Genomic DNA, 13,798 nt, shown 5'->3' on the forward strand with positions numbered 1-13,798 from the left:
ATATTCTGGGGTGTTGGTCTCCCCAGTCCTCCTACAGGGGGACCTCATCTTGGCTCTTGTCTCTTGGAGTAAAGCCTTCCTGGGAAATTCCACATCTCTGCAACCTCTTGAGCAGTTTCTGCTCTGCAAACCTTGCAGAAAATGGGTCTTTGTTCCAGGAGTGATGTCTGATGGGAAAGCTGTGGCACAAGGCAGGGGTCCCAGGATAGGTGGTGGGCTGTCACGGAAAAAAAATTACATTGATCTATTCCTTTTCTTCCTCAGCCAGATGAAGATTCTCACGTAACTTCTGTTCTGATAGATTTGCTCTCTACAGGAAAGAGATTGTCCAGGATCATTTTGAAAGCCCCAGATCTTTTAAGGTTATCTAGCTTTGCAAATGTAGATGATCATACTGTCACCAAGTATTGTCTCTTTCATTTATTTATTTACAACTCTCAATCATTTTGGTACTCTTATTGCTCTGGCTATGTATTCCAATCCAGTAGTTTGGAGACAAGGCCATTGTTTTTATCACCTAAGACAAATTTTGAAATACTGAGAAGAAAATTGAAATAAGAGATGCAGAATGTGTCTCAGGGTGGGAGGAGTAAAACAGTGTGGGCTCTACAGTAATTTAGACCTGGAGTCTAGTCTCAGCCTTGTCATTTACTAGTCCTATGAATTTTAGCATTACCAAACTCTAACTCTATGAGCCTCAGGCTCTCCAGGTGAAGTGAGTTTGATAAGCCCTGTCTTGTAGGACTGGTGGCATATATGTAATGTGTGGAAAGCATCTGTCTCATACTGAGACATTAGAAAATGGCAATTATTATTATGATAATCTTGACCTCAGAGGTTACCTAGGATTTTTTTTTTTTAATTTAAGGGATGTCAGAGAATATACAGTGTTCTAGTCAAAAAAAAGAAAAGAAAAGAAAAAAAACCTCCCAATCAACCAAAATTCTGCTTAGCAACGAAAACTAAGTAATATGCCCCCTCTTTACCCTTTTTACTTGTTCTTGATGAAGTAGAGAGCATCTCACCCTCTCCCATAATGATAGCTTCTCCTAGAATCTATAATTGCATGGGCAGGGGCTAGGTCTTCTTTGACTAAACATCCCCAGTACAAGCACGAAGACCTCCAAGGTGCAGATGCTCAATCAGTGTTTGTGTAAAATAAAAGCCATGAACAAAGAGGTTTGATTTATTATGATTTCTATTTGCAAACATTCTTGAAAAACATAAGCAAATCCATGTATATATTTTTTGAATTTACAAAAACAAAGATCAAATGGAGTAAGGCAAATGAAGAATTGACCAACTGCTACTTTCTGTCTTTCCTTCTCTCTATCTTCTCATCCTAACTATTTTAGTGTGGAGTTCTTGCACATTTCCAAGGATATTCCTATCTGAAAGCCATGTTATCTTGCTCTGGATCACAAAAGTAATTTAAGGGTTGCCAATTTGTATTTCAAAAAGCAAAATTTTTACTCCTAAGTAAACCGTTACCCCGAAACCTGACAAACAGCTATAAATGTGTGATCTATGTCATTCATAAACTTACATTCTGAATCTAATAAACTTTCTGTTGAACACCACTTGAGAAACAGAAAAAAAAGATGTCAACGAGTTATTCATGCTTATCAGGAAAACTGGTTAACAACAAAGTGAAGAATCTGCCTCAGACCTCACTAGGGGTCAGAGTAGCGGCTGGATGTGGCCCTGGAACGTGCACTGGCCGTGGCAGGAGTGGCAGCTCTGGCTGCAGCTCTGGCTTGGGCCCTCTCTTCCTCATCTCTCAAAGCTTCTTCATAATGGGATAGAAAGGCACTGGGAACCGTATCATTGACTTTGGCCAAAAACTCTAGGACTTCCATCTTGCTGGTTTCAGCATGGGCTCTTGGACCCCACAGGAATTCGTAGCATGGAGGATCACTGTCGGGCATCTGACGATACTCCAGATACTTTTCCTGCACCAAATCTTGGGTGATGAGCTTCCTGGGCTCCCCGAAGATGAAGTGATTCATTCCATCATAGACACCCAGCATATTCAGGAATTCCCAGATCTTCTCTTCCGAGGTGCGGTTGCCATTCAAGAAGATCACACCCAGGAGAGGCATCAGAAGCCCATTCTTAGGAAATCCCCAGCCACTGCTCAGACTTCCATCGTTGCTGAGGTCTAGCTTGCTGACAAGAGTATAGGACTGACTATTCGGCTTGACTTCCTTCAATTCTAGGCCAAAGATCAGCTCTATGCGCTCAGAGGCTCTCTTGAGGATCTCAGGGAAATCCTCCCTGTATCTTTTGTTGACAACTTTCAGCATGTGTGCCTTCTTAATAGGCTCCTTCATTTCATACTTATACAGCAGGAACTGCACCAACATCTCTGCCTTCCTGGTTAGAAGAGCTTTGCGAGAACTCTCAGTGGAGGCTGAGGCCTGGGAGGAATTTTCACTTTCCACAACTTGGCTCTTGGCACCTACGTGAGATCTTGGGCGTGAGACACCTGCAGCAGGAGAGCTAGTGGCTGGGGCTCCCTGAGGCTCCTGAGCAGTGCCAGCAGCAGGGGGGCTTGAGGGAGTACCCTCAGAAACAGGAGAGGAGCAGGACTCTTCGACCTCTGCTGCAGTGGCCTGAGCACTCCCAGGACCCTGGGTCTCACTCCGGGCCTGGCGGCGTTTCTCACGGGCACGGAGCTTACTCTTCTGACCTCGAGGCATGATGGCTGTTGTAGGAACAGCAGGCAGGAGTGCGGCTCAGTGGACAGGTGATTTGGGCAGCTGGAGGACAGAGAATGAAATAATATTAGTCCTTTCAACAGGAAGGTTTCACCTTGGCTTTATTGAAGGCTGCCTCTGCAGTTTTCCTTGAGGGTACTGCTCCAGGAACCCACAAGGCTCCTGTTCTCCTGGTCAGCCTCTCCCCTAAGAATCCCATAGAGGAACCATAGAACCCTTAGGGTGAGTCTTACTCTGCATCCTACCAGCCCTGCCTTGGGTTTACTCAAGTGACAGCAGGTGCTGGCCTGTGGAGTCCTCTCAGTTCATCTTCAGTATTATCATATCAACTTTGGGAAAAGCCTGGACCCCTCCCCTCTGCTTCTCTGAAGTTGACACCTCAAAGTTCCCTAGGACCCAGGAGAAGGAACTGAAGGGGTGCCTCAGCCCACCTCCCTACCAGAGGACACCCAGTGCTGAGAGCTCAGTGGGGTCCTTTCTGCCCTGAGTTCATTGAAATCCTCAGTCCTCATTCAGAGCCCTCGCCGTGGCTTCCTGTAAGGCTTAGCACCACTCCCCTTTCACTGAGTGGTGGCTGCACCTTCAGACTAAGGATCTCACCTCCCTTAGATATGGTGTAAGGAAGTGAGGAGGAGGCTTAACCTGACAGCCCTTCCCTGAGGTTTCTTGGGGTGAGATCAAAGGGTTGGGATGACTCTTCCATGTCCCAAGGCCCTCATCTCCCTAAGACCACCTCCAGAACAAATGAGAGGGCGCCTCGGCCTGCCGGTTCTGCCCGGAACCTCCTTTGCTGACTTTGGGAGTTGTCGGATGTAGCCTTCAACTCCCTTAGTTGCTAGAGAGGAAGTCAGGTCTCTTCACATCTGTCTACCTTGCCTGGGGCCTCCTAGGGCTGAGTGCAGGAGCACTGCTCAGTGTGGTCCCCCTTTTTGGGCAGAGGTCTGCTCATTAGCACTCAGGGCTCTCATCTGGAACCCAGTTAGGGCCTATGTATCCTCCATCTGTAGAATCGGGGCTACTCCCATAGACTAACGCCTTCCCTCTGAGACATTCCAGGCCAAAGTCAGCCTGACAACTCCTCTGGGGCCTCCCAGAGCCGGACGGCAGAGGTGGGGTTTGGAGTGGGGGCGGAATTCGCCGTTGTTTTGGTAGGAGAATAGTTATCTTCATTTCCTACTCGGAGTCCTCACCTTGACTCCAGACAAGTCCTGGGAGTACAACCTCCGCCAAAAAGCCAAAAAACCGGCCGCGCCCACCGGTGACGTCCTCGCCTCTGCGACTAAACGGAAGTCAGGCTGAGACACATCCGGCCACGGCTGCCTGGGGGGGTCCGCGAGGGCCGACAGCAGGGACGGTGCTCTGTGGGACCTTGTCATTTAGGAGTCGGATGTCTCTGGGCCCTCACTCGGGGTTCTCATCTCGGTATCTTCAGAACCCGGGACTTCTCCCACTGCTGACCCGAGTCCGCCAGCTCTCAAACAAAACCCTCGCCTTCCTTAGTCCCTAGAGAAAATCTTTGGTTGTGCTTCATATGGCTACTCCTTTCTGGGCTTCACAAACCTGACAGGGGGGACAGGGCTCTGGGAGGTCCTTTCGTTAGGGAGTGGTCCCCTCATCAGCACTCATGGTCCTCATCTTAACTTTGCTTAAGGCCAAGACTCAAACCTGCAGAGCTGTGGCTGCCTCCTTCAGACAAAGGGCCTTTCCTCCCTGAGACCACACAGATGGAGTCAATGATAGCTCTTCATGGGCCTCCCAGAGCTAAGAAAAGGATAGGGCTCTGTTTGATCCCCTCTACTAGTGGAGGTCCCCTCATAATACTCAGGGTCCTTACCTTAACTCTTGTTAAGGCATGAGTTTTCTCTCTCTGCAGATTTGGGGCTGTACCCACTAGTCCAAGGTCCTCACCTCCATGAGACAGTCCAGGAAGATTTAGAGGGTTCCTCCACCTTGCAAATCTGTCCTGAGCATCCCGGGGCTGACAGCATTGGGGGAATTTGTAGTGCTACTCTGCTCTGGGGTGGGTGGTTCCCTCATTCTTATTTAGAGTCCTCACCTTGACACTTGACCAGTCTTGGGACTCCACTTTCTGCTGATCTGAGGCTGCTCTCATTAAATCAAGGTACTTACCTTCTGGGGACCTCCAAATCCCAATTGGAAGTCAAGATGAGCTACATCCAGCCAGGACTGTTTTGGATCTCCAAGGGTTGACAGCCTGAGCCAGACTGTATGGAAACCTACTATTCTGGCTGGGTCCTTCCATGATTCCTCATTTAGGGTCCTCACCTTCATATCTGTCAAAGGCTGGGACTCCTCCTTCTACTGACCTAAGGTTGTCCTTCTTAGGCCAAGGGTCTTAAGTCCCTGAGAGACCTGAAGAATAAGTGAGGCCATGTTCAGCCTGACAGCTCTGTATGGGCCCTCTAAGTCTGAGAGCAGGTGGAAGCTTATCTATGTGTGACCTCCTATATTATGAGGTGTTGGTCTCCCAAGCCCTCTAACACTGGGGTCTTCCTCCTGGCTCCTGCCTCTTGGATTAAAGGCTTCTAGGAAAATGCCACATCCTTCCAAACACCTGAGCAGTTTCCTCACTGCAAACCCTGGTCCCTGTCCTAGAAGTGATGTGAGATGATGAAGCTGAAGCGTAAGTCAGGAGTCCCAGGACAGGCAGTGTGCTGTCAAGGGAAAAAAATATGCTGATATTTTCCTTCTCTTCACCAGCCAGACTTAGAGTCTCACCTAAATTCTGTTCTGATAGGTTTATATTTTACAGGGAAGGGGCTGTCCAGGATGATATTGTGAGCCCCTGATCTTTTGAGGTTATCTGATATTGCATATGTAGATGATCATACTGTCACCCAGTATTAGCTTTCTTTTCTTTGTTTATGCCTTTCATTTATTTTGGTGTTCATATTGCTCTGGGAATCTATTCCAAGCCAGTAGTAGGAGTATAGTTTCTTTCTTTTTATTGCCTGAGAAGCATTTTTAAGAAGAAAGAGGAAAATTGAAGTAAGAAATGCAAGGAGGGCCTCAGGCTGGGGGAATTGGAATGGTGTGGGCTCTAGACTAATCCAGACCAGGGATCTAGTTTCAACCCTGTCCCCCAACAGGCATGTGAATTTGAGCATGCTACTAAACTTCACGAGCATCAGGCTCTGCATCTATGAAGTGGGTTTGATAAGCTCTGTCTTGTAGGACTGGTAGAATGTGGTTAATATGTGTTAAGAGCCTGGCAGAGTGCCTAGCCTATATTGAGATTTCAACATAGCATTTATTACTATGATTAATTTGAACCCCAATGATACCACCCACCCTGCCGAGATTGTTTTTTTTTTTCAATCCATCAAAAGTCAACGAATATGTAGCATTCTAGAACAAAGAAAACCCCATCAGCCAAAATACTGATTAGCAAGGAAAACTAAGTAATATTTCCCTATCATATGATAACTTGGGTGTAAGGTACACTTCTCCAGTTAGGTGCAACACAAAGCTCCCAAAATTTGTCTAAAGGATCAGCAACTTCCCTCCCTCCCACCAGCCCTTCCTTCTGAATCACTCTTGTTATCATTCATTTAGCCAGCGCCAAAAACCTAGAACCCTCTTAGAGTTCATCAAATTATACACAGGATAACTTAATTCGAATGACCTTTTGATGGACCAGGCTCTGACCCTCCCAGCCCAGTGCAAAGAGTGCCTAGTGGTTTCTTAACATCTCACCTCAAAGGAGAATCACCCTTATTTCTCAGAAACTCCCCAGAGACAATGTGAATAAAACGTCTAACTTGCACACTGTATTCACCTGCACTGGAGCAAGAGCACAGGACACATTCCATCCATGCCCCAGGTGGAGATTCTCTCTGATTTACTCACAATCCCAAAGTAGCTGTTAAGAGCAGTTTCTCATTCCAGGCTTAGTCTTCCAGTTTTGAGGCCCACCATCTGAGGGTCTGGCCACAGCTCAAGATGATCACAGCCTCAGCTAGCCCACTATGTAGCTAACTTAGAATTACTTCCCAACAAGGAATTTGCAGTTTCCTGAGGCCCAACACTGTCTTGCTTCAGGAAATTTACATTTAAACTCTCTTTTGGAACCTCCCTCTTCTTTACTACCATTTTTTGTCTGTCCTTTAGGTCTGAGAGATAATATCATCATTTTATAATATGATAGCTGCTCCTAACCACTAAAATTCTATGGGCAGTGGCTCAGTCTTTTTTTTTTTTCTTTCCATCCCCAGTACTAGCATGGAGCCTTTCAAAGAGCAGATGTTTGATTAATATTGTGGGAATTATAGAGCCAGTGAACAAGAAGTCAAAATTGTTACAAATAATTTATCCTATATTCTTGAATAAGTCAAGCAAATCCACATATATATCTTTTAATTTTACAAAAACAAGGACTAAAAGGAATAAGGCAAACCACGAATTGACCACCTCTTGCCTTTTTATTTTTTTCTCATGATCCCAACTTCTTAATGTGAAGTTCTTTCACATTTCCAATATTGAATAAGAATAGATGTTTTCCTTATCTAACCGATAGTTATCTTGTATGGATAACAGAAAAAAGATTTCAAGGATTTTTAATTTGTTTTACTAAATACCAAAACTTTTATTCTTTTCTTTCTTTCTTTCTTTTTTTTTTTTTGCTGAGGAAGACTGGCCCTGAGTTATCATCTGTGCCCATCTTCCTCTATTCTTTTTTCCTCTACTTTTTATATGTGGGATGGCTACCACAGCATGGCTTGCCAAGCAGTGCAATACCTGCACCCGGGATCCAAACTGGCAAACCCCGGGCCACTGAAGCAGAACGTGCAAACTTAACTGCTGCACCACCAGGCCGGCCCCCAAAACTTTTATTCTTAAACCTGATAAACAGCAATAAATGTGAGACCCACGTTATGTAAAAATTTAGATTCTACAGCTAAATAAATCTTTCATTAAAAGGAACAACATTTGATAAATACCAATAAACAAACCTACAAGTTATTCGTATAGAGCAGGAAAACAAAAAAGACACACACTGTCTACCCTTTATTCCCACCCTGACCCTCTACTGCTTATAACACTGCCACTTTGAACACAAAATGAAGACTCTTCCTCAGACTTCGCTAGCCACGAGAGAAGCTGCTGGCCATGATCCTAGAGTGCGCGCTGGCCTTAGCAGGAGTGGCAGCCCCGGCTGCAGCTGTGGCTCTGCCTTTCTCTTCCTCATCTCTCAAAGCCTCTTCATAATGGGGTGGAAAGGCACTGGGAATGGTACCATTGACCTTGGTCAAAACTTCCAGGACTTCCTTCTTGCTGGTTTCAGCGTGGGCTTTTTTGTCCCACAGGAATTCAAAGCATGGAAGATCACTGTTGGGCACCTGCGGGTATTCCTGGTACTTTAGCTGCACGAAATCACTGGTAATGAGCTTCATGGGATCCACAAAGATGAAGTACCTTTCCCCAGAATTTGCATCCATTATATTCAGCTCTTCCCAGACCATCTCCTTGGTGATACAATTGCCCTTTGTGAATATCAGGCCCAGGACAGTCATCAGGAGGCTGATGTTGTGCATGCCCTTTTCATAACTCAATCTCTTATCTTAAGTGAGGTCCTGTTTTCTAACAAGGGTATAGGAGTGGTCCACTTCCTTCACATCAACACCAGCAACTAGCTACATGTACTCAGAGGCTCTCCTGAGGATCTCAGAAAGTGTTCCTTATCCTCTTTTATGACATTCTTCATCATGTATGACTTTGTAATTTGCTCTTTCATTTAATAACTGAGCAGTAGGTAGTTTGCCAGCAAAGCCATTTTCTAGTCCAGAAGGTGTCTGGGCAACTTAGCAGTGTCTGGCAAAGCTTCAGTGTTCTCTGACTTTCTTCCTCTTCTTGACCACTGGAGTCCTCATCTGATATGCTTGATAAGGTGCCTGTGAATGCTCCTGGCTTTGGGTCTTTCTGTGGGCCTGAAGATGTTGCTCATGTGTGCATCACCAATGCTTATGACACTGAGGCAGGATGACTCTTGTTGGTAGCAGCAGGCAGAAGTGTGGGTAAGAGGTATGGTGATGGGGCACTACAGGCTAAGGAAGAGAAGGAGGATGTTAGTGGCCTCAGCTGGCTTCAACTCAGCTTTGTTGGCTCTGGTGAAGGCCAACTCTACCAGACTTTACCTAAGGGCAATGCTCTAGGGCCTCACAGGTCTCCTGTCCTGCTTGTTCCTAAACACTTGAAGGAGGAACTGAGAAGGCATTTGACAGTGAAGCCAGCCAACTCAGTTGGAGATTTCCCAGGGCTCACAGTGGGGCAGGCAGAATTGGGCTTTATGGGGTTCCCTCTGTATAAGGTGAGTGTTCTCCTCAGTTATCACTCAGGGCCCTCACTGTGATTCCTGGAAGCTCCTAGGGCACTCATTCTGCTGACTTGAGGCCATTTTCCTTCAGATCAAGGCCTTCACCTCTCTGAGATCCCTATGAGAAAGTGAGGGGACATCTCATATGGTCCCCCCTGTGTAGGTCCTCCCAGGATTGACAGCAGGACCTTGCCTCTGTGGGGACACCATCTTTTCTGGAGTGGGTGGTCTCCTCACCCCTCATTCTGATTCCTTACCTTGACTCCTGGTAGAGTATGGAATTCCTCTCTCTGCCGAACAGAGTCACCGACTTCAGACCAAGGACCTCATCTCCTTGAGTCTCCATAGGAGAAAACAACACAGGAAAAAACCCCACACAAGACCTGTTTTTTATATATAGGATGCCTGGAAAACCTACCTGAGGAGGAGGTGAGGGGCCTCAGCTTGAACTCTGCCTGGGTCTCCTAGTTCTCATAGCAAGGGTGGAAGAGGACTCTGAGGTTCCTGTCTTCTGGAATTGTATTATTCTCAGTTCACATGGGAGGTACTCCAAGAAATCATGGTACTCAGAGAAAAGCAAGTTTGAGCACCTGCAAGGGACCTAATGGGGAGGGAGTGACAGCAATGAAGAGTGGAACAACAGACTGCACCTGCATGTCTTGCTGAGACATTGTTACAGGGAATCAAATATACCTCCCAATCAGTGCTGGAGTGGTGTTTATATCAGCATTTCCAAAAATAGGGCCTGTGATATAATATTAAGTGCTATTCAAAAAAAAAAAAAAAAAAAGCCAAATCATTTTAGAGTAAGCTGGCTTTAGTTTGTCGTTTTGTTTTCACTGCAGGTCTTCTCAGAGCCCGCAGTATGCCGATATGCACCAAGAAACTCCAAGAGGGATAATACAGTATGATGAGTTTTTAAACGTTTTTGACCATAGAAAGCATGCCCACCTGCATTCTTTTTCACATTGAATCTCAAGACTTCAACACAGAACATTTTGGAGATGCTATCTATGATGTTCCTGGTGCAGTCTCAGCTTACGTTTTTCTGAATGTTTTTGGTGAAAGTGCGGTGGCCCTGGCGGGGGACAAGAATACAGGCTGGGGACATTTTCAAAACAAAATGTCTGCTTTAGTACCTGTAAAGATTATATCTAAAGTGCAAGGAAATCTCTTTAATAAGTGACATAAAATATTACCTTTTCAGGTACTTTTACAAAATTTCAATTTAGAGTCAACAGCACTCAACCACATTCAAAACTTGCTTGAGGTGCCTAATCGTTGAGAGACACAATCTAAGGGTCATGTTAAATATTGGTCACCCTAAATTTCCCAAAGAATATAACAACATTAAGGCTACTGAAAGGAAAGTAGGTGCATATTTTCTCAGCCCACAAACCTCCAAGGGGGAAAATAGACTAGACCAGCCAGCTGTAGGGGACCTAATCACAAAAGATGTGAGTACAGAGCAGGTGTTCAGCCTCAGTGGAGAATGGGAATGTTTGGGAACCACAGGGGAGAAATTTCATCTTATGAACTTATTTTACACAGTGAGAGTGGGAAGGGAGTGTGGTAATGTGGAAGCTATGCAAGTGCTTGCGAGTCAACCAAGTGGTACAGGATTCTGCATCTTTCAAAAGACCTAATCTGGGCTCCTCTGGATGTTGGGACAGAGGTTACTGATATTCTTTCTGCTAGTCTCATAATGACTAGTTCAGAAATGGGAGCAGGCCGTGTTCCTGCAGAGGACACACATAGCAAATCTATCTGGGAAAGACAAAGGTAGGAAATGGACATGGGGGCTCAGAGCAATGACCCAGAGATGGCTTTAGAAGTCTATAGGGGTGCAGCTGAAAACACACATCCATTTTCATCTTTACAGTTCAAATACATTTAAAAACTAAAGCAATTTCCTGGGCAAAGCTATAACACAAACCAGGCCTTTATCCTGTGATTTGGACTTAAGGAGTACACATAATTAGACGTGTGTTAATCTGATCAAGTTCCTTTCTTAAATGCTGCATTTCAAAACATTTTCAAATCAAAGAAAAATGAGATAGTGGCTCAAGATAGCTGACATTTAAAAAAAACCCAGCATATGAGTAACATATTTAGAGCTATATTCATTGCATCTCCTGGGTAATTTTAGTATTCATTAGTGTCTTCATCTCCCAGTGGAACAAAACTCATGAATGTCATTAGTATATTGTTTTAGTCCTGTTCTAGTTAATTAATAAAGATATTAAATATAACCATTTACGAAACTTGTGCCTCCAGCATATATTTTAGCATTGCCTCTTCAGTGGGATCTTAGTATTTTAACAATTCCCTCTGTGATATTTTGATATGTTTATGATTTAAAAATGTTGTGAAGTTATTCATCAGGGTGTTGCAGCAGAGCTTGTGACTTGACCAAAAATCTTTTCAGTTGAAAACATATCCACAGAGTAGCCATTGATATTGGGAAACATCTTCAAGTTTTATAATTATGTGCTATCACATACCATTCTTTCATTATAGAGCAAGAAACCCAGAACAAAATAAAAAATATCTCAACCAATGCTTCAGTGGATTATCACTCTTCAAAGTGCCAGTTTTGTTTTGGAGAATCATTCTTATGTTTCAATTGGTTTTTCCATTTCATAATAAAAGCCTACTCAAAAATACTAATGTTTAAAATGATCATTGTAGAGAGGTAGGAAAATAGGAAAAGCAGAAAAAAACTCCCAACAACAATAATAACATAATCTCCACTGTTCAGAGACATCTGCTGTTATCAAACTATATTTTTTATTTGTTATTACGCAATTTTGGAAGACTCTGAAAAAAAATCTCAGCTTGGTATACACAAACCATCTAGTGAACAACGGCAGAATCTTACCACCTAGTTAGTTCTTTTCAGTTTGCAGATGGGTGAAGGAAGTCAGCCCCGAAAAAGAATGCCGCCCTTTAAATTATTCCTCTCTACTTTTCTTCATCCAGTGACTACATACTGCTTTGATTACTGCAGGGCTTTGCTTAAGCTGTTGACAGTGATTTTTCTTTTGAAAAAGAACTCTAGGGAGAAAATAGCTTAAAAATTGCATAGGATATTCAGAGAGCAACAATAAAGGAAAACAAAACTTCAGCATCAGGATTTGAACTTCGGGCTTCCTCAGTGGTTGACAGAGAACACCTAATGTGGAATGTAATTTTTCTCCAAACTTTAACATCTGCTAAACACACAATGACCAAGTGGCTTACATTTGTTAGATATTTGTTTAATGAGTTGGATTTGGATGTGACATTTGTGACTGAAAGCTAGAGGTCTAGATCAAGTGTCTGTGATCTCGTGAGATGGAGCTTTAAGTTCTAGATTATATCAAATGTGATATCCTAGTCCAAGTTGATAGAACTAAGATTTCCCTGGCTTTCGGTTCCTGGCTTAAGGTGAAAACATAGGTGAGCTATTTGGAGAACAAAATGGAGTCCACACTAAGAGTAATCAAAACAATCTTTCTTTACTGACAAAAAAACACTAAGTATTCAAAATCTAGAACAATGTCAAACAATCGAAAAAAGGTACAAGAGATATTACAATATAAATTAATAAAATAGGTGTTGAAATCAAAGGAGCTCTGGTTTAATTAAAGCTCTGTTTAAATTAAAGGAGATCTTTGTTAAATTCAGAGTTCATTCACATGTCTAGAGCACACAATCACGCTTCAGAGAGTAACACAAATGATTTAGGGGAAAAGTAGATTTGTGAGTGTTGGAGGGAGTGGGATGGGAAATGGGAACGTGAGAAATTTGCCAAATGACAGGGCGCTGGGGAAGTGGTGGGTTCTTTCCAGTCTCTCAGCATTAGCTGAGGGAAAGCAATGGACAACAGAACTTGTGTGTTCTTAAAAAGCAGTAGGTTCCATTCCTCGCTGGTAATCAGAATCACTTGGGGAGTGTATTGAGAATACAGATTTCCAGGCCCACTGCACTCCTTGAGTCAAGAGGAGCCTTGTAATCTAGATTTTAATAAAAGAAGCCTCAAGTGATTCTGATGAGAAGCCAAATTTGGAGCCACATTGTTACCCACACTGATGTCTTGTTAGCACTTCATTAAGAAGTGTTAAACTCTTGGAAATTAAGGTTTTCCCAGGAGATTAAAAAAGTGTTTTCTATTTAAATTCAAACATACTAATCAGAAGTCCATAGATAGCACGGAACTTCTATGAAATTTTTTGGTGATCATTTTCAACTGCTGAGTTTTCCTTCAATAGCGAACATTTTTTAACTGGCTGTGGACATTTATTAAAATATAGGCCTCAAACTGTCCAAATTGTGTCAGGGTCAGTAAAATAAGAATGGCTCAAAATGTTCCTTGAAGCCTTGCTGAGGCACTATTAATATTTAGAATTTTGTGGTAGGTAAGTATAAAAACAGGTCATATGTAACATTTTTTTCCATTCCTTTTTAAGACTTCTCCATATATTTAACCTCTTTTCACTTCTATACTTACAATTAGGTTTCTTTATAGCTTTACACTTAGAATTGAAAGTAGCCTTAGTTATGGTTGAAAGTAGTGTCTATAGGTTATTCAGTTGTTAGTTAATTGTTCAATACACATTTTTCTTTTCCCCTCAAATGGATTTCCAAGAGGAGCCTAGATTTTACTTGTTTAATATCCAGAATATTCAAAGTCGGTATTTTACGTCTGGTGGACTCTCAATAATGACTTACTCAATAGAGTTTTAAAGCATTGAATTTTCTC

The 13,798-nt window shown here is 43.3% G+C and overlaps 1 protein-coding gene across 1 annotated transcript; it reads right to left on the reverse strand.

The window, feature by feature from the left end:
- Positions 1-1,173: 1,173 nt before the first annotated feature.
- On the reverse strand, positions 1,174-4,012 carry LOC100051728 (melanoma-associated antigen B1). The gene is made up of 2 exons (XM_005614171.4): positions 3,911-4,012; positions 1,174-2,762 (listed from the first exon to the last, which is right to left on the reverse strand). Exon 2 carries the CDS (start codon positions 2,700-2,702, stop codon positions 1,674-1,676), a length of 1,029 nt encoding a protein of 342 aa, XP_005614228.3. The 5' UTR covers positions 2,703-2,762; positions 3,911-4,012; the 3' UTR covers positions 1,174-1,673.
- Between the last annotated feature and the right edge of the window lie 9,786 nt (positions 4,013-13,798).

Source organism: Equus caballus, chromosome X, assembly GCF_041296265.1.
Source record: "Equus caballus isolate H_3958 breed thoroughbred chromosome X, TB-T2T, whole genome shotgun sequence".
Taxonomy (NCBI): domain Eukaryota; kingdom Metazoa; phylum Chordata; class Mammalia; order Perissodactyla; family Equidae; genus Equus; species Equus caballus.

What these genes read in the sequence shown, in the direction of transcription:
- LOC100051728 (XM_005614171.4), bottom strand. Translation starts at nt 2,702, where the DNA reads ATGCCTCGAGGTCAGAAGAGTAAGCTCCGTGCCCGTGAGAAACGCCGC.